This window comes from Anomaloglossus baeobatrachus, chromosome 2 (genome assembly GCF_048569485.1).
Source record: "Anomaloglossus baeobatrachus isolate aAnoBae1 chromosome 2, aAnoBae1.hap1, whole genome shotgun sequence".
NCBI lineage: Eukaryota > Metazoa > Chordata > Amphibia > Anura > Aromobatidae > Anomaloglossus > Anomaloglossus baeobatrachus.
Genome location: NC_134354.1, coordinates 756,826,484 through 756,851,271, shown reverse-complemented (window position 1 = coordinate 756,851,271; position 24,788 = coordinate 756,826,484). Strand labels below are relative to the sequence as shown.

Here is a 24,788-nt window from a genome sequence, read left to right as displayed (position 1 = left end):
GCAGAAGTGCAGTACTCGGTCATGGCCGCTATCACAAGATAGGACAACTCTGAAACTGAGCATTTCCGGCTGCCTGCTGCCAACGGGAGGCACTGAGAACAGCTGATCGGCGAGGATGCCGGGTGTCGGACCCTGGCAGATCAAACATTGATGACCTGTCCTAAGGAGAGGGCATCAATGTTAATATACTGGACAAGATAAAAAGCTGGTAGAAGGAAGAAGCGGCACTGTCAACAGCCCATGCAGAAAATCCAATTTATTTAAACATGTGCATAAAAACTATGGGGAAGAGACTGGGTGCAGCCGCTCAGAAGACGATGGCCGTTTCGCGCTTGCTTGCGCTTCAACAGGTCCTAAGGTTAGGACCTGTTGAAGTGCAAGCAAGTGCAAAACGGCTGTCCTCTGAGCGGCTGCACCTGGTCAGTGCCATTTCTTCCCTCTACCAGCTTTTTATCTTGGTGATATCCTAACTGTGGAGCATGCACCCTGAGCCAGCATTTACCTCCAGAGGTCTCGAGCAGACTTTCTCCCTTTCCAGCCGTATTGCAAGGTAACCCTGTAGTGGTGCATGACTGTTTTCTCTTCGGTTGATACTAAAATACTGGACATCCTCCTTAACGCTTTCATGTGCCTATATATATATATATATATATATATATATATATATATATATACACACAGTACAGACCAAAGGTTTGGGCACACCTTCTCATCACTAGAACAACTGTTAAGAGGAGACTTTGTGCAGCAGGCCTTCATGGTGAAATAGCTGCTAGGAAACTACTGCTAAGGACAGGCAACAAGCAGAAGAGACTTGTTTGGGCTAAAGAACACAAGGAATGGACATTAGACCAATGGAAATCTGTGCTTTGGTCTGATGAGTCCAAATTTGAGATCTTTGGATCCAACCACCGTGTCACAGCATCTTGCAGCGGCGTGCTATTCTATCCGGTTTGCGTTTAGTTGGACCATCATTTATTTTTCAACAGGACAACGACCCCAAACACACCTCCAGGCTGTGTAAGGGCTATGTGACTAAGAAGGAGAGTGATGGGGTGCTACGCCAGATGACCTGGCCTCCACAGTCACCAGACCTGAACCCAATTGAGATGGTTTGGGGTGAGCTGGACCGCACAGTGAAGGCAAAAGGGCCAACAAGTGCTAAGCATCTCTGGGAACTCCTTAAAGACTGTTGGAAGAACATTTCCGGTGACTACCTCTTGAAGCTCATCAAGAAAATGCCAAGAGTGTGCAAAGCAGTAATCAAAGCAAAAGGTGGCTACTTTGAAGAACCTAGAATACAAGACATATTATCAGTTGTTTCACACTTTTTTGTTAAGTATTTCATTCCACATGTGGTAATTCATAGTTTTGATCCCTTCATTGTGAATCTACAAATTTTAGAGTTCAGAAAATAAAGAAAACTCTTTGACTGAGAAGGTGCGTCCAAACATTTGGTCTGTACTGTATACAGTATGTATTTATATATATATACATATATATATATCTTCAATATCTGTGAAATGGATGCTCATTGGAGCATCTACGCTGGGCTCAGGAGAGCATGCATGTATTCTCAATAGTAGGTGACTACTCATCTCCTGTAGGAACGTGATTGTGCATGTGGAAATTCAACATGCTCTATCCTTCTTTCCTCTACCATGAGGGGAGACACCTGTCTTATCCCCACAGATCTGAATTTAATGACGTTTCACTACCAGTAAGGCTATGTTCACAAGATGCTTTTTATCTACAGGCAAAATCTGCTCTTGGCAGTAAAAAAGCTGCTTATAAAAAGCAGGATTTTCTGCGTGTTTGGTGCAGATTATATGTATTATTTGTCTACAGAACATGTTTAATAAAGTTAGTTTCATTCACCAAAAAAATGAGGAAAAAAATGCATGTTTTTTGCATTGCCTCATTGCTTTGTATGGTGAAAAAAGAACTGCAAAAACGCTGAAAGAACTAACTATGCTGCAGTTTTCAAAAAAGCAGCAGTTTTCCAACTCAGTCAGGAAAAAAAAGTAATGGTGTGCAGATTTCTGAAATCTCATAGCTTTTGCTGGTTTTAATTTGCAGAAAAAACGCAGAGAAAAATGCAACGTGTGAACAATAATGACCCTTTAAACAAGCCATGTCACATGACTTGAGTCCACGTATTCTTCCTTTCTAAATTTTCCTTCCCAGAGGAGCATTTCCTGGCCTATAAGTCTCCTTACACTGACATCACCACAAGGAGAGACATTATCCCTTAGACCCTATTAAATGACAGTGAGCAGAGTTCTTGAAATCTGTTGAAGAAAAAAAAAAATACTAGGGAATATATATAAAAACTATTGCAAGTAAAAGTGAGGTCCCCACAGCGGTCAGATTACAGATCCCAATTTTTGGGAGTTTTTGGAAAATGTAAGCAGCAATCTGAGCAGCTGCTGCTTTGTGTTTTATCAATGTTACTTCTACAAACGTACCCGTTCCAAACTCTTGAAATACAGTCTGTAGTTGGTAACTGTGAAGCTTCCACGTATAGCCCCCGTAAATGGACAAATGTAAGATATGTCCTTAGCTGTAAAAAAGAATAAAGGAAAGGAAATAGAAAAGGAATAGTCAATATCAAAATGCAACTTAAAGGGGCTGTCCACTTTATGGGCCATTTATTATTTTTTTTAATAAAATGCAAAAATTTGGAGCTAACAAATAAGATTTTGGGTACTCACTATAAAATCTCTTTCTTTCTAGGTGCCTTAAAGGGAACCTGTCACCAGATTTGGGGCTTATAAGCTGTGGCCACCACCAGTGGGCTCTTATATACAGCATTCTAACATTCTGTATATAAGAGCCCAGGCCGCTGAGTAGAACGTAAAAATGACTTTATAATACTCACTTAAACCGTCACTGCGGAGTAGACTGGTCAGATGGGCGTCTCCATTCTCCGGTGCTGACGCCTCCTATTTCGGCCATCTTTGTCGTCCTTCTTTTGAAGCCTGGGTTCATGACGCGTCCTACGTCATCTACACTCGCCGACATTGAGGTACTGCGCAGGCGCACTTTGATCTGCCCTGAGCAGAGTGTGTATGACATAGAACGCGTCATGCACACAGGCTTTAGAAGGAGGATGAAGATGGCCGAAAGAGGAGGCGCCTGCACCAGAGAACGAAGACGCCCATGTGGCCCAACTCCACCGCAACGACTGTTTTAGGTAAGTATTATAACGTGCTTTTTACGTTCTACACAGCGGCCTGGGCTCATATAAACAGTATGTTAGAATGCTGTATATAAGAGCCCGGTGGTGGTGGTTGCAGCTTATAGGCCGCAAATCTGCTGACAGGTTCCCTTTAATTGGGGGACACAAGAACCATCGTGTATGGTGCCACCACTAGGAGGCTAACACTAGGCAATAAAAAAGATGGCTCCTCCTATGTAGTATACACCCACCAACTGGAGCCAAGCCGATCAGTTAGTGTGAAAGCATTAGGAAGGGTAACCTAAGAAAAAAATACACACTGGCCCAACAGAGGCATTTACAAAGGGCGGCTGCTGTGTTCCCCAATGAAGACTCCAAGAAAGATTATAGGGTGAGTACCCAAAATCTCCTTTTCTCTATCACTTTATTAGGGGACACAAAGAACCATGGGACGTCTCAAAGTAGTCTCAAGGGTTGGAAGAAAAAAAGACTAGAGAAAAGGAAGAACAGAGACGAGATTCCCAGGTCAGAAACTGGCCACTGTAGTTTGCAACACCTTCCTGCCCATGCCCAAACTGCCAAGGGAAAAGTTGAAAGGTGTGTACCCTGTAGGCCTTTGAAAAGGTAAGAACAGATAACTAAGTCTGGAGAGCTACTAAATAAAATCCTGCCGATGATTGGTCCAAGAAGCCCCAGACACTGGTGAGGAAAGCCGAAACCCTAGAGAGGGTGATCTGTCCTATACCAAATATGCATCCGGAATGGAAGAGAAGATCCAGACTGGTAGACTAATATGTGGACTCGTCGGATCACGATCAAGGAAACTGAGTGTCTGTGTGATCTGTCCTGGTCAGATAGGGACGCTGAGATGCACTCTGACCAGGTACAATATATCTTAGTAACTGGCAAGGAGCACGAGAAGAACAGAGTAAAGGCTATCTTCTATAAGGGAGAAAAATGAAAAAAGAGGAAACTGCAGGACCACCTGGTCTAAGTGAAAGACAGGAAGGAAGAACAATGGGACAAGGCTGCTACTGCTCGCCTAAGGGGAGATCTACAGTAGGAGAGCAATGTAGAGCGTCCATTGTCAGATAGAGTCCCAGAGAGCCATGGGAGCCTTATCAAGACTTATCAAGCGTGCATACCCCACAGGTGTCTCAAGCGGAGAATGGAGGGTAGAACAGGGGGCTAGTTTCCTTGGAAAAGGAAATAAAAACCTGACCTTAGAGAACTGAGGGAAAAAAACATAATCAAGGACCAATAGCAAGCAGGTCGGGAGGCAGGAAAAGAAAAGAGAAGAGGACTTCCCCGCTAGGTCACAATCAACGACCTGATCGCAAAAAATGTAAGCTTTGAGCGCAGCAGAAAAGAAGGGAACCTGGAAAATAGATATGGAAGTTTTCACAAGGAGTCTGGGAGAAAGTCAACTACCTCAGCGAGATGATAGACTACTTCTGTAGACTCTGATCCTTTGGTTCTTTCAGAACTAGAAGAGGACGGAAGAAAGGTGAGTGATGGGGAGCTCAGGAGACCACAAAAGTGTTGGAGGACAATCATCCGATAGTCGCAGGATTTGGATGAAGACTGAGGGACCCTGTAGCACACCCTGGATGTCCTTGGATCAATGTCTAGTATGTTCTGCAATAGAATGACTATGGAGGAGAACCATCTGATGAGGAGACCAATCTCCTGGAGAAAGATTTTCACAGGATCGGAAGCTGGTGGTACAGATACTACTCTGGACATGTGGACCATTGAAAACAATGACAAACCTCATTCAGTCCATGACCAGATACCTCCGCAGAGAATGATTGGGATAGGGTTCCACCTTGTTGAGTGAAGAAAAGTGTGGCATTGAATAATTAGATGTGGAGGGAGGCTTGAAGATTATCTTCTTAAAGGAGGAGAGGCTCTGAGGCCCAGATGAAGAGTGGAGAGAAGACTTAAGTAGCCTACCCGCAATCCTGAACTGTGCAAAACTGGAATGAAATTTCCTAACCGGATAAAATGGCGTCCGTTATCACAATTTTCCAACAACATGGAAAGGTTTGTTCTAAAAACAGAAAAGAGGCCAAAATGATAGTGGTCCCATGTGACTGCATGAGACAAAATCCTTGATAAGCTGAGAGCAGTGGGATGCGAGAGAGCCTGCGTGTGTGATTAGTCGGGTAGGAGTAGGCCTGGGAAAAGCCGGGGACTAAACTTTGAAGGGTGTCTGCTGGAAGAAACCAGGGTGGCACAGAGAAGTGACGTCTTCAGGAAGTAGGACAGGCCCAGGAAGGTGTGCGGAAAAAAGCCCATGTGATGGAGAGGGGAAGGTGTGTGGCCAAACCGCGTGATAGCCTTAACTTTTGAGCGGAGGCCGAAACGGAATTGAAGCGGCGCGGTAGAGATGGGAGGCCTGCAAAAAACAAACAAAAGAAAAAAACATGAGCCACCAAGGAAATTAAGGCTCCCACTGCCAGGAGGAGAGGGGCAACACCTGGGGATGAAACGTGGCAACCGTGAGAGCTGAGAGGACGCTGGAAGTTAAGGCGATCTGAAGCTTGCTGTCAATAACCTTTTGTGAGAAAGCAAAAGGGTGCCTGGGGATCTCTAAGACAGAACGGATGGCTCCTCTTCACAGACATTGTAGATAGCCAACGAAAACCTCTGGAAAGACTTCTTGGGATTGTGGACCGCCTGCTCCAGGCACTGTCTTGCTATCATGGACGATCGGGAATGAGGGGTACATGGGTAAGGACCATCCACCTGGTGACCTGAATGCTGTTTATGAGTTCGGGGTTAGGGTTCTGCTGGGCAGACCTGAGAGTGTATGATGTGACGGGTCACACACTGTGCTTTCCGTCTCTAGGAGGAATAACGGAGTGAGCGAGTACACTCTGCATCCCTCTTAAGCTGAAACCGAAAGAAAAAGGGGAAAAAAAACAACAAAATTGTAGTTGGAGGTGGGGAAGATGCAGCCTCGTGTTTGCCGCTTATGGACACTATTCAAAAACGGATGCAGCCCCGTGCCTGCATCCTATGGACACTAAGATAAAACTGATGCAGCCCCATGTCTGCCTCCTACGGATACTATGCTATAACTGATGCAGCCCCGTGTCGGCTTCCTACGGACACTAAGATAAAATTAATGCAGCCCCATGTCTGCCTCCTACGGACACTATGCTAAAACTGAAGCAGCCCAGTGTCTGCCTCCTACGACACTATGCTAAAACTGATGCAGCCCTGTGTCTGCCTCCTACGGACACTATGCTATAACTGATGCAGCCTCGTGTCTGCCTCCTACGGACACTATGCTAAAACTGATGCAGCCCCATGTCTGCCTCCTACTGACACTATGCTAAAACTGATGCAGCCCCATGTCTGCCTCCTACGGACACTATGCTAAAACTGATGCAGCCCCGTGTCTGCCTCCTACGAACACTATGCTAAAACCGATGCAGCCCCGTGTCTGCTTCCTACGGACACTATGCTAAAACTGATGCAGCCCCGTGTCTGCTTCCTACGGACACTATGCTAAAACTGATGCAGCTTCGTGTCTGCTTCCTACGGACACTATGCTAAAACTGATGAAGCCCTATATCTGCTTCCTACGGACACTATGCTATAACTGATGAAGCCCTATATCTGCCTCCTACGGATACTATGCTAAAACTGATGCAGCCCCACATCTGCCTCCTATGGACACTATGCTAAAACTGATGCAGCCCAGTGTCTGCCTCCTACCGACACTATGCTAAAACTGATGCAGTCCCATGTCTGCCTCCTATGGACACTATACTAAAACTGATGCAGCCCCATGTCTGCTTCCTACGGACACTATGCTAAAACTGATGCAGCCCTGTGTCTGCCTCCTACGGACACTATGCTAAAACTGATGCAGCCCCGCGTCTGCCTCCTACGGACACTATGCTAAAACTGATGCAGCCCCGTGTCTGCCTCCTACGAACACTATGCTAAAACCGATGCAGCCCCGTGTCTGCTTCCTACGGACACTATGCTAAAACTGATGCAGCCCCGTGTCTGCTTCCTACGGACACTATGCTAAAACTGATGCAGCTTCGTGTCTGCTTCCTACGGACACTATGCTAAAACTGATGAAGCCCTATATCTGCTTCCTACGGACACTATGCTATAACTGATGAAGCCCTATATCTGCCTCCTACGGATACTATGCTAAAACTGATGCAGCCCCGTGTCTGCCTCCTACCGACACTATGCTAAAACTGATGCAGTCCCATGTCTGCCTCCTACGGACACTATGCTAAAACTGAAGCAGCCCAGTGTCTGCCTCCTACGGACACTATGCTATAACTGATGCAGCCTCGTGTCTGCCTCCTACGGACACTATGCTAAAACTGATGCAGCCCCATGTCTGCCTCCTACTGACACTATGCTAAAACTGATGCAGCCCCATGTCTGCCTCCTACGGACACTATGCTAAAACTGATGCAGCCCCGTGTCTGCCTCCTACGAACACTATGCTAAAACCGATGCAGCCCCGTGTCTGCTTCCTACGGACACTATGCTAAAACTGATGCAGCCCCGTGTCTGCTTCCTACGGACACTATGCTAAAACTGATGAAGCCCTATATCTGCTTCCTACGGACACTATGCTATAACTGATGAAGCCCTATATCTGCCTCCTACGGATACTATGCTAAAACTGATGCAGCCCCACATCTGCCTCCTATGGACACTATGCTAAAACTGATGCAGCCCAGTGTCTGCCTCCTACCGACACTATGCTAAAACCGATGCAGTCCCATGTCTGCCTCCTACGGACACTATACTAAAACTGATGCAGCCCCGTGTCTGCCTCCTACGAACACTATGCTAAAACCGATGCAGCCCCGTGTCTGCTTCCTACGGACACTATGCTAAAACTGATGCAGCCCCGTGTCTGCTTCCTACGGACACTATGCTAAAACTGATGCAGCTTCGTGTCTGCTTCCTACGGACACTATGCTAAAACTGATGAAGCCCTATATCTGCTTCCTACGGACACTATGCTATAACTGATGAAGCCCTATATCTGCCTCCTACGGATACTATGCTAAAACTGATGCAGCCCCACATCTGCCTCCTATGGACACTATGCTAAAACTGATGCAGCCCCGTGTCTGCCTCCTACCGACACTATGCTAAAACTGATGCAGTCCCAAGTCTGCCTCCTACGGACACTATACTAAAACGGATGCAGCCCCGTGTCTGCCTCCTACGAACACTATGCTAAAACCGATGCAGCCCCGTGTCTGCTTCCTACGGACACTATGCTAAAACTGATGCAGCCCCGTGTCTGCTTCCTACGGACACTATGCTAAAACTGATGCAGCTTCGTGTCTGCTTCCTACGGACACTATGCTAAAACTGATGAAGCCCTATATCTGCTTCCTACGGACACTATGCTATAACTGATGAAGCCCTATATCTGCCTCCTACGGATACTATGCTAAAACTGATGCAGCCCCGTGTCTGCCTCTTACCGACACTATGCTAAAACTGATGCAGTCCCATCTCTGCCTCCTACGGACACTATGCTAAAACTGAAGCAGCCCAGTGTCTGCCTCCTACGGACACTATGCTATAACTGATGCAGCCTCGTGTCTGCCTCCTACGGACACTATGCTAAAACTGATGCAGCCCCATGTCTGCCTCCTACTGACACTATGCTAAAACTGATGCAGCCCCATGTCTGCCTCCTACGGACACTATGCTAAAACTGATGCAGCCCCGTGTCTGCCTCCTACGAACACTATGCTAAAACCGATGCAGCCCCGTGTCTGCTTCCTACGGACACTATGCTAAAACTGATGCAGCCCCGTGTCTGCTTCCTACGGACACTATGCTAAAACTGATGAAGCCCTATATCTGCTTCCTACGGACACTATGCTATAACTGATGAAGCCCTATATCTGCCTCCTACGGATACTATGCTAAAACTGATGCAGCCCCACATCTGCCTCCTATGGACACTATGCTAAAACTGATGCAGCCCAGTGTCTGCCTCCTACCGACACTATGCTAAAACTGATGCAGTCCCATGTCTGCCTCCTACGGACACTATACTAAAACTGATGCAGCCCCATGTCTGCTTCCTACGGACACTATGCTAAAACTGATGCAGCCCTGTGTCTGCCTCCTACGGACACTATGCTAAAACTGATGCAGCCCCGCGTCTGCCTCCTACGGACACTATGCTAAAACTGATGCAGCCCCGTGTCTGCCTCCTACGAACACTATGCTAAAACCGATGCAGCCCCGTGTCTGCTTCCTACGGACACTATGCTAAAACTGATGCAGCCCCGTGTCTGCTTCCTACGGACACTATGCTAAAACTGATGCAGCTTCGTGTCTGCTTCCTACGGACACTATGCTAAAACTGATGAAGCCCTATATCTGCTTCCTACGGACACTATGCTATAACTGATGAAGCCCTATATCTGCCTCCTACGGATACTATGCTAAAACTGATGCAGCCCCACATCTGCCTCCTATGGACACTATGCTAAAACTGATGCAGCCCCGTGTCTGCCTCCTACCGACACTATGCTAAAACTGATGCAGTCCCAAGTCTGCCTCCTACGGACACTATACTAAAACGGATGCAGCCCCATGTCTGCTTCCTACGGACACTATGCTAAAACTGATGCAGCCCTGTGTCTGCCTCCTACGGACACTATGCTAAAACGAATGCAGCCCCGCGTCTGCCTCCTATGGATACTATGCTAAAACTGATCGGCTTGGTTTTGGTTGGTGTGTGTATATTACCAAGGAGGAGATCATTTAAGTGCACAGTGTCAGCCTCCTAGTGGCAGCAGCATACGCCATGGTCTTCTGTGTCCCCCAATGAAGAGATAGAAAAGCATTTTTACAATTAGGTTTCATTAAAAAAAAAATAAATAAATAAAAATAATCTGCACCGTTTGTCTTCTATATTTGTCTCTGTATTGCGTTGTCTGTTGCTGGCTACAGAATGAGTTTTCTGAGAATCCATCAGTGAGCTTGTTCTAATAGGACACTTTCTAACTCTTATCTCTCTTTTAATAAGCTGAACTCATCTGAATTTTAACCACAGATCACATCAAAGCTGAATGTGCAGGAAAAAAAAGCTAAAAAGTACAACATTTTTGATGAAAACCATTTGCATCCACAACTACATGTCTTTAAGTAAAAATATCTGTATTTTAAAGATTAACGTTTCAGGCGCACAATAAAGCAGTGTACACAGACCCTGGATGGCTGCACAAGGAGTCGCTCAAGGTCTGTATTACGCATTACTGAGCATACATGTGTTCAGTATAAATATATAGTAAATTACAGGGGCTATAATACAGGTCTTTATAGCACTGTGTGCATGGGGTCTATAAGTGACTACACAAATTAGACCACCACTAGGACAGCTTCAACATCTAATGTGTCTGGAGTTGTTCCGAGTCTCCCTGATTGTAGATATTGGGAGAAATAAGGATTGGACATGCTGGATTTCAACATGTCCAATCCTTTGTACTCCATTTACAGAGCAATACAATAGAATTACATCGCACCGCGACCTGAAGGGTACCTTGACAAGCGATGTTGGAAAAAAATTAGAACTGTTTGGATTTTTTACCACATGCCTGTCATGGTCACGATACCCTGGGGGTGACGGTGTGACCCCCTTCACTTGTGTTGTGCTGTTACATATAGTGATCTTTAGCTCTAGATTTACAAATATACTGTCTGTCTCACCCATATCTTTAACCACCTCTCCCGGTAGCAATAGAAGCTCCTCCATCCCAGCCAGCATGGTTACAGCTGAAAAGACACAAAAAGACATTTTATATCAAACTATAATGCTGCTACAGATGAGCAAAACCTACAATCTACTGCACCAATAACCCATGTACAGCTCCTTCTGAACAGTGTGAGGACCTGAACAGCACGATTCTGTGCACCGTGTAGTGGCCGCTCTCAGTACTGCAGCTCAGATCACATTCACTTCAATAGGAGCTGAGCTGCAGTACTGGAGAATGGCCACTACATGGTGTGTGGCGCTGTAGAGCTCTGGCTCTGAACACTATGCACATCCGCCTACTCACAGCTGATTGGTTCTGGTGCTGAAGCCTCTCTGTCCCCTGCGGATCTGATCTTGATCCTAAGGAGTGGTCAGTATTGATGAGTGAGCACTACTATGCCCAGGCGCTCGAGCAATTGGATGCTTGTATGGGTGTGACTTGAGTACCCGAGTAACATGGAAGTCAATGGGGGTCTCAAGCTTTTTTCCAGAAGAGTTCCCCATTGACTTACATTATACTCGTGTACTCAAGTCACGACCATCCGAGGGTCCAACTGCTCATTACGAGTATCGAGCACCCAAGCATTGTAGTTCTCACTCCTTGTTACAAGCACCCAAGCATGGTAGTGCTCGCTCATCACTCCTCGTTACAAGTACTGAGTACCAAACATTGTAGTGTTCATTCCTTGTTACGAGCACCCGAGCATGGTAGTGCGTGCTCATCACTCCTTGTTACGAGTACTGAGCACCCGAGCATGGTAGTGCCCGCTCATCACTAGTTACGAGTACTGCGCACCCGAGCATGGTAGTGCCCGCTCATCACTAGTTACGAGTACTGCGCACCCGAGCATGGTAGTGCCCGCTCATCACTAGTTACGAGTACTGCGCACCCGAGCATGGTAGTGCCCGCTCATCACTAGTTACGAGTACTGACCACCCGAGCATGGTAGTGCTCGCTCATCACTAGATACGAGTACTGAGCACCCGAGCATGGTAGTGCCCGCTCATCACTAGATACGAGTACTGACCACCCGAGCATGGTAGTGCCCGCTCATCACTAGATACGAGTACTGACCACCTGAGCATGGTAGTGCCCGCTCATCACTAGATACAAGTACTGACCACCCGAGCATGGTAGTGCCCGCTCATCACTAGTTACGAGTACTGACCACCCGAGCATGGTAGTGCTCACTCATCACTAGTTACGAGTACTGACCACCCGAGCATGGTAGTGCTCACTCATCACTAGTTACGAGTACTGAGCACCCGAGCATGGTAGTGCCTGCTCATCACTAGTTACAAGCAGGACAGCCAATAGGAATTTCAGGGCCCCATACTGGCAACATTTTTGGGCCCCCTTGAGACTTCACCCAGGCTCCACCCCAGCCTGCCTCCACCCCTCAAACCTTCCACAGTCTCACTTTCAATCTTGGAAAAACAGCACCCTTGAAGTTATTCCAGAAAATTAAGTATTTCCCTCAGAAAATTAATAATCTGTCGCCAACAACACCCCTCTTACACCCTCTACACTGCCCCTCTCTATAATACATCCTCTACACAATACACCCTTTACACCGCCTCTCTCCATAATATCTCTGCCACACTGCCCCTATTTATAATATCCCTCCACACAATGCCCCTCTGTATAATATACCCCTACACAATGCCCCTCTATATAATATACCCCTACACAATGCCCCTCTGTATAATATACCCCTACACAATGCCCCTCTGTATCTCTCCCCCACACTCCATCTCTGTATAATATCCCCAACACACTACCCCTATGTATAATAACCACCCATACACTGCTCCTATGTATAATATCCCCCACACAATGCCCCTCTGTATAGTATCCACCACACTCACACTGCTCCTCTGTATAATATTCCGACACACACTGCCCTTCTGTATGATATTCCTCACATATGCTGCCCCTCTGTATATTATCCCCCCACACAAGCTTCCACGCTTTATAATATTCTTTGATACACACTGGCCCTCTGCATATCGCCCCACACACACTACCGTCTGTATAGCGTCCTCTCACACACTCACACATACACACACACACACACACACACACACACACACACTGCTCATCTGTATAATATACCCCATGCACACACTGCCCCTCTGTAAAATATCCCCCTACACACACACACACACTGCTCCTTACCCTTGCAAAACTTTGTTAACAAAGAAGTAGTGGGCACCACAGTGAAATAAATATAAAGACAGGGGTGGTAACAAAAACTAGGCAAAAAATGAATTGTAACATTAGAGTAAAAAGCTGCATAGGAAAAATGTGCACACCCTGCTACATATATAAACATGGCTTTTATTGATACAAAACATATAAGGCTGACAAAAACAAAGGATAAAAACATGATTGACAAGAGAAAAAGAATGGATGAAATAGGGAGATGAACATAATAATCCTGTACTTATCCCCAATGAAGTATCCGAGCTCTGATAAAATAATGCACAATAAGTATATAAACAAGACAGTGTCCGCAAATAAATAATATAATCTCAAAACACACAATACCTGGCTGTAGAGCCTCACCTTAAAGGTAATGTGGCAGTAAGAGTGGAGTATACCTGGTACTACTGGTTTATATGTCCTCCTCCTGGTATGTATGTCCCCTTCTTTGTATATATATATCCCCATCCTGGGCCCTTCCTGGTTTGTATGTTCCACTCCTGGTATATATGTGCCCATCCTTGTTTGCATGTCCCCATCCTCGTATATATACCCCCTCCTGGTAAATATGTCCCCCTCCAGCGCACATGGCTAATTTGCATGCGATACCTCTGAAGCGCTTCACCTGCAATGTAGTGATTTGTTGTAGTGGCCGAAGCAACATTGCCGGGCCCCTATGCTGCGGCTGTGACTGTGGGTCTGGTGAAGAGAGGGGCCCAGGCCCCGGGGGTTAATAAAGATAAGTAATTACCCCGGGCCTGGTAGGTCCCCCTCTACACCGGGCCCCAAACAGTAGTCATGATTGTCATGCCCTGATGGTGGCCCTGGTTACGAGTACCAAGCACCCGAGCATGGTAGTGCCCGCTCATCACTAGTTACCAGTACTGAGCACCCGAGCATGGTAGTGCCCGCTCATCACTAGTTACGAGTACAGAGCACCAGAGCATGGCAGTGCCCACTCATCACTAGTTACGAATACTGAGCACCCGAGCATGGTAGTGCCCGCTCATCACTAGTTACGAGTACTGAGCACCCGAGCATGGTAGTGCTCACTCATCACTAGTTACGAGTACTGAGCACCCGAGCATGGTACTGCCCGCTCATCACTAGTTATGAGTACTGAGCACCTGAGCATGGTAGTGCTCACTCATCACTAGTTACGAGTACAGAGCACCCGAGCATGGTAGTGCCCGCTCATCACTAGTTACGAGTACAGAGCACCCGAGCATGGTAGTGTCCGCTCATCACTAGTTACGAGTACAGAGCACCCGAGCATGGTAGTGTCCGCTCATCACTAGTTACGAGTACAGAGCACCCGAGCATGGTAGTGCCCGCTCATCACTAGTTACGAGTACAGAGCACCCGAGCATGGTAGTGTCCGCTCATCACTAGTTACGAGTACTGAGCAAGCGAGCATGGTAGTGCGCACTCATAACTAGTTACGAGTACCGAGCACCCGAGCATGGTAGTGCCCGCTCATCACTAGTTACGAGTACTGAGCACCCGAGCATGGTAGTGCCCGCTCATCACTAGTTACGAGTACTGAGCACCCGAACATGGTAGTGCCTGCTCATCACTAGTTACGAGTACTGAGCACCCGAACATGGTAGTGCTGCTCATCACTAGTTAGGAGTACTGAGCACCCGAGCATGGTAGTGTCCGCTCATCACTAGTTACGAGTACTGAGCAAGCGAGCATGGTAGTGCGCACTCATAACTAGTTACGAGTACCGAGCACCCGAGCATGGTAGTGCCCGCTCATCACTAGTTACGAGTACTGAGCACCCGAGCATGGTAGTGCCCGCTCATCACTAGTTACGAGTACTGAGCACCCGAACATGGTAGTGCCTGCTCATCACTAGTTACGAGTACTGAGCACCCGAACATGGTAGTGCTGCTCATCACTAGTTAGGAGTACTGAGCACCCGAGCATGGTAGTGCCCGCTCATCACTAGTTAGGAGTACAGGTCTGGATATGAGATCAGGATAACCCCTTTAACTCACCTCTGCTGGTCTGTGTCAATATATTTCTGTGCAGAAAACTGGTATCTGTGATCAGTTTGCAGTCATACAGTCCGGGGCAGTACCATCATCATCATCCTCGGTCCTGTTAATATGATAGGTGTTATTATGCTTATTGTGCTTTTTTACTCTCCCACAACCCCTTATTTACGCATTTCTGCTCGTTTAACCGGTTTTGATTGTTGGGTTTTCTTCCCGGCAGAGCACAGAAGACACTGAGGTCCCCGAGAGATAATGCTGAGCGTAATGGCTGAGCAAAGGTGTATTTATAAAGGGCGTGCCGCCTCCAAACTAGCCCAACCCGGAGGTTTCCCAAGGTGATCACCACGAGCGTCATACAAAACAGGAAAGCACCCGAGACCACGCACTGCTGTGGAACTACAACTCCCAGCAGCCTGCTTCTTCTATAGAACAGGGATTTATTTTTATTTATTATATCAAACGTCTCCTCCTGAAACATAAAACATTATTTATTTTTCTTCCCTGTATATTATTTCCAGAATTGGTTTTCCTTTTCAATGAGACAATTCATTTTACCATAAAAGAAGATATCGATGCAAATACTTGAGCCCAAAAAAAAGTTTTTGGATCTTTTTATCATATTATATATGTATAATATATATATACCTACACATACATACACATACATACATACATACATATACATTATATATATATATATATATATATATACACACACAGTACCTACAAGTAGTATTCAACCCCCTGCAGATTTAGCAGGTTTGATAAGATGCAAATAAGTTAGAGCCTGCAAACGTCAAACAAGAGCAGGATTTATTAACAGATGCATAAATCTTACAAACCAACAAGTTATGTTGCTCAGTTAAATTTTAATAAATTTTCAACATAAAAGTGTGGGTCAATTATTATTCAACCCCTAGGTTTAATATTTTGTGGAATAACCCTTGTTTGCAATTACAGCTAATAATCGTCTTTTATAAGACCTGATCAGGCCGGCACAAATCTCTGGAGTTATCTTTGCCCACTCTTCCATGCAGATCTTCTCCAAGTTATCTAGGTTCTTTGGGTGTTTCATGTGGACTTTAATCTTGAGCTCCTTCCACAAGTTTTCAATTGGGTTAAGGTCAGGAGGCTGACTAGGCCACTGCAACACCTTGATTTTTTCCCTCTTGAACCAGGCCTTGGTTTTCTTGGCTGTGTGCTTTGGGTCGTTGTCTTGTTGGAAGATGAAATGACGACCCATCTTAAGATCCTTGATGGAGGAGCGGAGGTTCTTGGCCAAAATCTCCAGGTAGGCCGTGCTATCCATCTTCCCATGGATGCGGACCAGATGGCCAGGCCCCTTGGCTGAGAAAGCTGCCACCACCATGCTTGACTGTAGGGATGGTATTCTTGGGGTCGTATGCAGTGCCATCCAGTCTCCAAACGTCACGTGTGTGGTTGGCACCAAAGATCTCGATCTTGGTCTCATCAGACCAGAGAACCTTGAACCAGTCTGTCTCAGAGTCCTCCAAGTGATCATGAGCAAACTGTAGACGAGCCTTGACATGATGCTTTGAAAGTAAAGGTACCTTACGGGCTCGTCTGGAATGGAGACCATTGCGGTGGAGTACGTTACTTATGGTATTGACTGAAACCAATGTCCCCACTGCCATGAGATCTTCCCGGAGCTCCTTCCTTGTTGTCCTTGGGTTAGCCTTGACTCTTCGGACAAGCCTGGCCTCGGCACGGGTGGAAACTTTCAAAGGCTGTCCAGGCCGTGGAAGGCTAACAGTAGTTCCATAAGCCTTCCACTTCCGGATGATGCTCACAACAGTGGAGACAGGTAGGCCCAACTCCTTGGAAAGGGTTTTGTACCCCTTGCCAGCCTTGTGACCCTCCACGATCTTGTCTCTGATGGCCTTGGAATGCTCCTTTGTCTTTCCCATGTTGACCAAGTATGAGTGCTGTTCACAAGTTTGGGGAGGGTCTTAATTAGTCAGAAAAGGCTGGAAAAAGAGATAATTAATCCAAACATGTGAAGCTCATTGTTCTTTGTGCCTGAAATACTTCTTAATACTTTAGGGGAACCAAACAGAATTCTGGTGGTTTGAGGGGTTGAATAATAAATGACCCTCTGAATAAACTTTTCACAATTTAAAAAATAAAAATAAAAAAAGAAATAACATTCTTTTTTGCTGCAGTGCATTTCACACTTCCAGGCTGATCTACAGTCCAAATGTCACAATGCCAAGTTAATTCTGAATGTGTAAACCTGCTAAATCTGCAGGGGGTTGAATACTATTGGAAGGCCCTGGATATATATATTATATATATATATAATATGATAAAAAGATCAAAAAACTTATATATATATATATATATATATATATATATATATATATATATATATACACACCTACACACACACATATATACATACACACACACATATATATATATATATATATATACACACTTATATATTTATATACCATATACTTTTTATATATTATATTTATATATATTTATATTATATTCATATATACTTTTTATATATATTTTATTTATAATATATTTATATTATGATATATATATATGCTGTATATATATAATATATTTACATTATATATATATATATATATATATATATATATATACACACACACACACACACACACACACACACATATATACGGTATTTATATTTATAGGTTGTTTTTTTTAAATATATATATATATCTAAAATATAAAAACACAGCAATTCCAGAAGTTTAATTTTAACCTTTAATCTTTGAATTCTCTTTCATTTATTTAATTTTTTTTGTTAATTTTCACATTTTTTTTTTAAACCCTTTCCCTCCCAGGACTTGAGCCTGCAATAGTTTGATCGCTTATACTCTATACCTCCCCCTGATGAAATAATCTTATAGCTGGGGGGGGGGGGGGGGGGGGGTCTGCTCTGCTACTTATCAGGCCGGCGTTGTGCACTTATGGGTATGTTTACTTAACCGGCTGGGATTCTATTCATGCATTCATGTCTTTGTACTTAATCTGACTGTTCGTTGGCATCCAATTAGCGCCTCATGGTGGCTAAACCTGTTTATCTGTTTATAGCTTTTTGACTGTTTAACTATTTGACTCTGTCACCGCAGAAGTTGCTGTTTCACCAGCATTTGTATCAAGCACTGTTTATTAGTGATTAGTGAGACTTGGATCCTATTTTATATATTTTATATATCTCTGTTATTTCAGAGTATACACTTTTATCATTGTGCTTATCCAGAGCTGGTTTTTACCATCTGTCTATGTGTAACAATTGTCAAAATTTTACACCATGCTCTTTATGTGCAGGATGCCTTGTTCATGTTTTTGACCCAGTCTGTTATTTATTCATTTTACTTGTGCCCTATATGTAATTGTCATCTAGTACATCTATATTTTATCTGCCAGCCTGTTTTTGCCGCTGATTCCTTTGTGCCAGTTGCTATTTATTAAACATATTTGCACTTTACTCCTTGTCCTCCAGTCTTTGTTTTATACTCTATTATGTAGCACTACTATATTATTGTATGCAGTGAAGCCCTGGTGCTGGGCTTTGTAGTGCAGCGAGATGGCAGTGATGGAGGGTAATCAGACGGCGGCCAGGACGGGGGAAGGTGCTGTGGGCCATGATTCCTATGAATTGGCAACCAAACCTTTTAAAGAGAACCTGTCAGCAGGATTTAGAGCTATAAAGTAAAGGTATGGCCATAATGGCGCTGTGATGCTGATGGATGCCTGCAGTGAAGGAATACCGTCTGTGCTCACTGAATAATCTTCCTCTAAAGCAGGGGTGAGGAACATTTTTCCTGTCGGGGGCCATTTACAAATTTCTTTCATCATTCGGGGGCCGCACAAAATTTTCAACTTGAAAATTACCCTGCTATATTTGGCTACTATGGCGGCTGGAGCTACTTGTTTTTGATGCGGCCATGATATTAGGCGATATTAATCTTGTTGTTTCTCAACTGTTTTCCAGGTTTGTGTCGCCTGGGACTGCTGTATATACATCACAGGAGACGCTGGGGGAATATACGTCACAGCAGGGGCTTGGGGCATATACATCACAGGAGGGGCTTGGGGCGTACACATCACAAGACGCTATGGGGGCATATACATCACATGAGGGACTGGGGCATAAACCTTATAGGAGGGGATGGGGCATATACAGTACATCACAATAGAGGCTGAGGGCCAAATATATTCTATGAAGGGCTGGGGAGCATATATATCAAAGGAAGGGCTGGTGGCATATACATCACAGGAGACGCTGAGGGCATATACATCACAGGAGACGCTGGGGGCATATACATCACAGGAGACGCTGGGGGCATATACATCACAGGAGACGCTGGGGGCATATACATCACAGGAGAGGGTGGGGATATATACATCACAGGAGAGGGTGGGGACATATACATCACAGGAGAGGGTGGGGGCATATATCTCATAGGCGATGGCTGGGAGGAATATACATCACCGAGTAGGCTGGGGAGCATAGACATGACTGGGGAGCATAGACATGACTAGGGAGGCTGGTGGGCATAGATATCACTGGGATACAGACATCACTGGGGGTATATACATCACTGGAGGGCACAGACATAGTTGGGGGGGGAAGCACACACATCGCTGGTGGTATATACATTACTTGGGGGGCACATACATGGTATATAAATCTCAGGGGGACAGAGCCATGGGGAGACTGGAGGGGCACAATCAAACCTGTGGGATGCTGGGGAAGCTACTCCTCTTCTGTGGGACGAGAGAGCATTGCGCACCTACGCCGCCCACAAAGTACATCCTCAGACTGGCATTGGTCACCATGAGGATGTAATCCTAGAAGGAGCCCATACATTCTAGGCTCAACCATGTATGCATGTACAGGATTTAAAAGACCGGCAGCCAGCAAGATGCCGCCACTGCCCGAGCACTGCGATCCCTGGGAATCTGCCAGGGGCCACAGAAAAAGTCATTGTGGGCCACATACAGCCCCTGGGCTGGAGGTTCTCCACTCCTGCTCTAAAGTTTTCATGATAATGTATTCTGTGCATCGAGGCGGGACTAGGGGATCAGGTCGTGTTCTGCGCCCCTCCTCCTGTCTCCTCTGTTTCTTCTATAGCTCACGGATTATTCAGTCACCTACCTCGTTTTTTAAATTCTGCGCTGCCAGCACTATCATTGTGGGGGTCAGCGCACACACAGTACAATTATGCGGCCGGTCTGCAGGAATTCAATATAATGGCGCCGAATGCGGCGCATGCACAGACTGAGATTTCAATTGCCTCTTCATTAAGCCGAAATCTTGATCTGCTCATGCGCCGCATCCAGCGTCATTTTATTTAAGACTATGCGCAGTGTGATTCTACAGACTTCCAATAAAATGGCTCTGGATGCGGTGCATGCATAGAGCGAGATATCAACGACCTCTTCATTAAGTTGAAATATCGATCTGCGCATGCGCTGCATTAGTGCCATTTTATTGAAGACAATCTCTAGAACCACAAAGCGGTGTGGTCTTCAATAAAATGGTGCCAGATGCAGCACATATGCAGATCGAGATATCAATGACCTCTTTATTAAGCTGAAATCTTGATCTGCGCATGGGATGCGCTATTGTACTGAAAACCAATCGCAGATCGATATTTTGGATTAATGAAGAGGTCAGTGACATCTCGATCTGCGCATGCGCCGCATCTGGGGCCATTTTATTGAAGACAGTCTGTAGAATCATACTGCGTATGGTCTTCAATAAAATGGCCCTGGATGCAGCGCATGCGCAGCTTGGCGTTTCAGATTAATGAAGAGGTTACTGAAATCTCTGTCAGCGCATGCGCCGCCTTCGGCGCCATTTTACTGGAGATCTGCAGACTGGCCACAGAATCACTCTGCGCATGTTCTGCCCACTGCAATCATGGCGGAGGCAGGTCACTGAATAATCAGTGACCTGGGAAAGAAATAGAGGAGGGAGGCGGAGGGGTGGAGAAGACCACCACCAAGCCCGCCCATACGCACGAATGGCGTCATCATGAACACGATAGAGTAAGATTATTCAGTGTCCACAGATGGGATTCTTTCACTGCAGGTATCCATCAGCATCACAGCGCCATCATGGCGGTGACTTTATAGTGCTAAATCCCGTCCAGTCGGTGACCGTCAACGGCCTCCAAATGGCTGCTGGATGTAGAGCGCAGCTCCGGAGCCTCCTCCATAAACGCTGACCCTGGGGCGCCTTTACTGTAATGTCCATTTTGCCAAGTTTTCAGAAACACCCTTAAAATACAGGACAACCCTTTTAAAATGGACCGTTCCTCTTGGTTCTCCTTATGTTCCTCTGTTGCTCCTCCTGGAAATGTATGTAATAAGTTGTCAGCAGTGGGTTCACTCCTCCCATCAATAGTATCTGGCAAGACTCTGGTAGTGACAGCTCCGAATAACCAATGCAAGGGAACAATTCCTACTTATCTATATAGTCCTGCAATTCCCAGGAGGGATAACAGAGGGACAGCACAGTGCGGCGTTAGAATTGGGTTTTAATGTTTTTCTTATGGGGGCCACCAAGTAATAGTAGTAAAAATGACAATTGGGTCCTCTGAAAAGTCTCAATTCACTGACAGCAAGCAGAGAGCTTAGAAATTACTTCCCAATGAGATCAGATTTTGTCTTTATTTACACAAAACCCAGATATATATGATATATACACGTCCTCGCAAAGGCTGCTGGGACATGTAGTCCAATCAAAGTGCACGGTCCATAACCCGGAGCTCCGCAGAACTGTAACGAAACTACAACTCCCATCATTTGTTATTGTGGCAGCTGTAATGTTACCCCCTGGGGTGCAGAGCTCCGGAGCGCCCTTCACTCCCACCCACCCACACAAGGACAAACCCTCCCCAGCTCCTGCCCCCTCCTCACCCGCACTGAGAAGTAGGAGGACTCCGCCGGCGGCTTTTCACCACTTCCTGTAACAAACCTCGCGAGATTGTGGGCTGTGACTGAAGGAGGCGGGGAGGACTGACGCTAGAGGGCGCGCCTCACACACGTCCACTCTAAAAGCAGAGGAGAAAAAGGCTTTTTTTTTTTTCTTTCGTACCTTACAGCCAATCACAACACAGCTTTTATTTCATATCCTGCTTGTGAAAAATGAAAGCTGCGCTGTGATTGGTTGCTATGGGAAATAACATCCTGTTTTGAATTCAGACTGTTGCTATGAAACAAAATGACACATTTTGCTAACAAAACAAAACCAGTTTGGATTTCAAGCACACAGTCATTTTCTGGTTGCAATGAAAAAAAATGTGATTCCATTACTCTGCAATGTTTTGTGGCGCCATAACGCGTTCTTTGGCCGTGGTGGCTGTGTAGCGCCATCTGCCCAATATGCTGGGGCAACATGATTTGCTAGATAATGAAAAATAATACAATTAATAAAAAAAATATTGACACTTTTAGTATTTGCACAAAAAAAACCAAAACATTTTTCGAACATTCGGTCGGTCAGATTGTGGACGCCCATGGCCTGAGGGCAGCATTATGTAGGGCACATCAGTTTATGAAAGCACAAAAATGGCGCGTACAGCGCAATATTATCAAAATTGTTTTCTTAATGAAAACTGCACTGGCGTAAGATGCCCCAAATTCATTAAGAGGTCGTGCATGTGTACCGCCTCAGCATCAGTCGAACCGCTCGGGTCCGGATGTCACTGCTCGTGGCTCGAGGGTCTCTGGACTCGGGGGCTCAGGGTCACACCCGAATGAAGAAGGGGGGTATTTACATGGGAGATAAATAGTTTGTGATGCCACCCGTGGTGCGCGGTAATAGAGTGTAACGCTGCTGCCGTTGGGAGTACCCGGGGTGATGAAGTGGGGCAGCTAGATGATGTTACCCTCCACGGGCAGGGAAAGGCCCCGGGACCACGGATGGTGGTGTGGGGTGCAGGGGGAGCGCAGGCTCGCTGGTTGCAGGGGGTTAATCAGGTACTCACTCAGCAAGAAAGTGTGCCGCCCCCGTGGCAGCAGCCGAGCTGCTCGGATCCGGGTTCTCAGTGGCTCGAGGGTCTCCGGACCTGGGGGTCGTGCGGCCACTCAAATGAAGGCGGTATTTACAAGGAGTTATAGAGTTTGTGACGCCACCCGTGGTGTGTGGTAATTAGGAGTACCACCGCTGCAGTTGGGAGTACCCGGGGGGGTGATGGAACGGAGCAGCAAGGTGTTAGAACCCTCCACGGGTAGGGGAGAATACCCCGGGACTCGGTGTTTGAGGAATAAGGCTGTGGGATGCAGGGGTCACTCTTGTACTCACTCAGTCCATTAAGCAGACACCGAAAACCAAGTAAATCAAATCTCTGGACACCGCTGCCGCTGAGGGGAGCTAGTTCGGGTCCCGTCCCCAATAGTGCTGCCTGATGATCCGTGACCTGCCTCCTGGCACTAAGTTTACTTCTCTGGTGGTCCCGGTAGTGTCAAACTTGCTGGGTTCCGCTCCCCACTTTGGCTAAGTGTGGGAGCTTGCTCTCAGGGTTCACGCTTGGGATTTTCTGGACCGTTTTGGGTGGAAAGTCCTATCCCCCCGTTGCGCTAGGACCCCCGATTTTAGAGCGGTTGGGAACGAATCTTGAAGGCTCTGTTCTCCACGGGTAAATATCGGGTTGCATGCAGCTACTCCTCGACCTAGGGTCCACGTACCCAGTCGTGCATTGGTCCCAGCCCGGTGATGGTGCAAGGCCGCCGGCTGTCCTGCTCGACAGATCCGTGCCCCTTGCCACGATCCTCTGCGACCAGGGGTCCAACTCCTCTAGGCCCAGACCACAGTCTGCCACCTAGACAGTCTCCTTATGGGAGTCCCAGGTCCCGGCCTCCTCACAGCTCCTCACAGCTCGAGGGCTACTCTCCAACCACCACTCTCTAACCGACTCTCTAAACGACTCCCTACACTCCTCACCTTCCCTACTTGACCCCCCAGGTGGGCGACTCTTTTCCACTCAAGCCCTCCACTTGTGTGTGTGGTGGGTGTGGTGCATGGTGTAGCTAGGATTTGATTAGCTGATGTAGGCAACACCATTTGGTTAGGGACCCATAACCAAGAGGGAGATGGAAACTGCATGGGAGGGTAGATTGTGCAATACCCAGTGACGACCTGATAGTCCAGGGGTGTCACAAAAGCAGACGCTGACAATGTAGTAAACCAAGTCTTTGGGTGCCGCTGGCCTCTTGGGGAGCTCGTCCGGGTCCCGTACCCTGCAGTACTGCCTGGTGGTCTGTGGCCTGCCTCCTGGCACCGTATTTTATAGTGTTCAGTTGGTCCGTCAGCTTGAAGCTTTCCGGGCCCCGCCCCCTGCTAAGAGTAGCAGAGGAGCTTGCTCTCAGGAGATCACGCTTGGGATTTCAGTGGGCTGCTTTGCATGGAAAGCCCTATCCCCCTCGTTGCGCTAGTGCTCCCGAACTCTGAGCTTTGTGGGCAGTGTCCATATAGGCCCTGTCCTCCGCAGGTTAATTGCCGGGTTGCTTGAAGCCTCTCCCCGACCTAGGGTCCATGTACCCCGACGTGCCTTCGGGCCCAGCCCGGCTATTGAACTGCAGCTGCTGGCTATCCTCCAT

The 24,788-nt window shown here is 46.5% G+C and overlaps 1 protein-coding gene across 2 annotated transcripts in view; it reads right to left on the bottom strand.

Annotated features, from left to right (window-relative positions):
• The window catches only part of MTMR2 (myotubularin related protein 2), a 77,082-nt gene extending 54,909 nt beyond the window's left edge, over nucleotides 1–22,173 (bottom strand). For both annotated transcript variants that reach the window (XM_075337487.1, XM_075337486.1), the window contains exons 1-4: nucleotides 22,107–22,173; nucleotides 15,171–15,273; nucleotides 10,916–10,981; nucleotides 2,469–2,563 (exon numbers count right to left, since the gene is read on the bottom strand). In XM_075337487.1, coding sequence (XP_075193602.1) covers nucleotides 2,469–2,563; nucleotides 10,916–10,973 — 153 coding nt within the window. In that variant the 5' untranslated portion in view covers nucleotides 10,974–10,981; nucleotides 15,171–15,273; nucleotides 22,107–22,173. The remainder of the gene's footprint in view (nucleotides 1–2,468; nucleotides 2,564–10,915; nucleotides 10,982–15,170; nucleotides 15,274–22,106) is intronic.
• Between the last annotated feature and the right edge of the window lie 2,615 nt (nucleotides 22,174–24,788).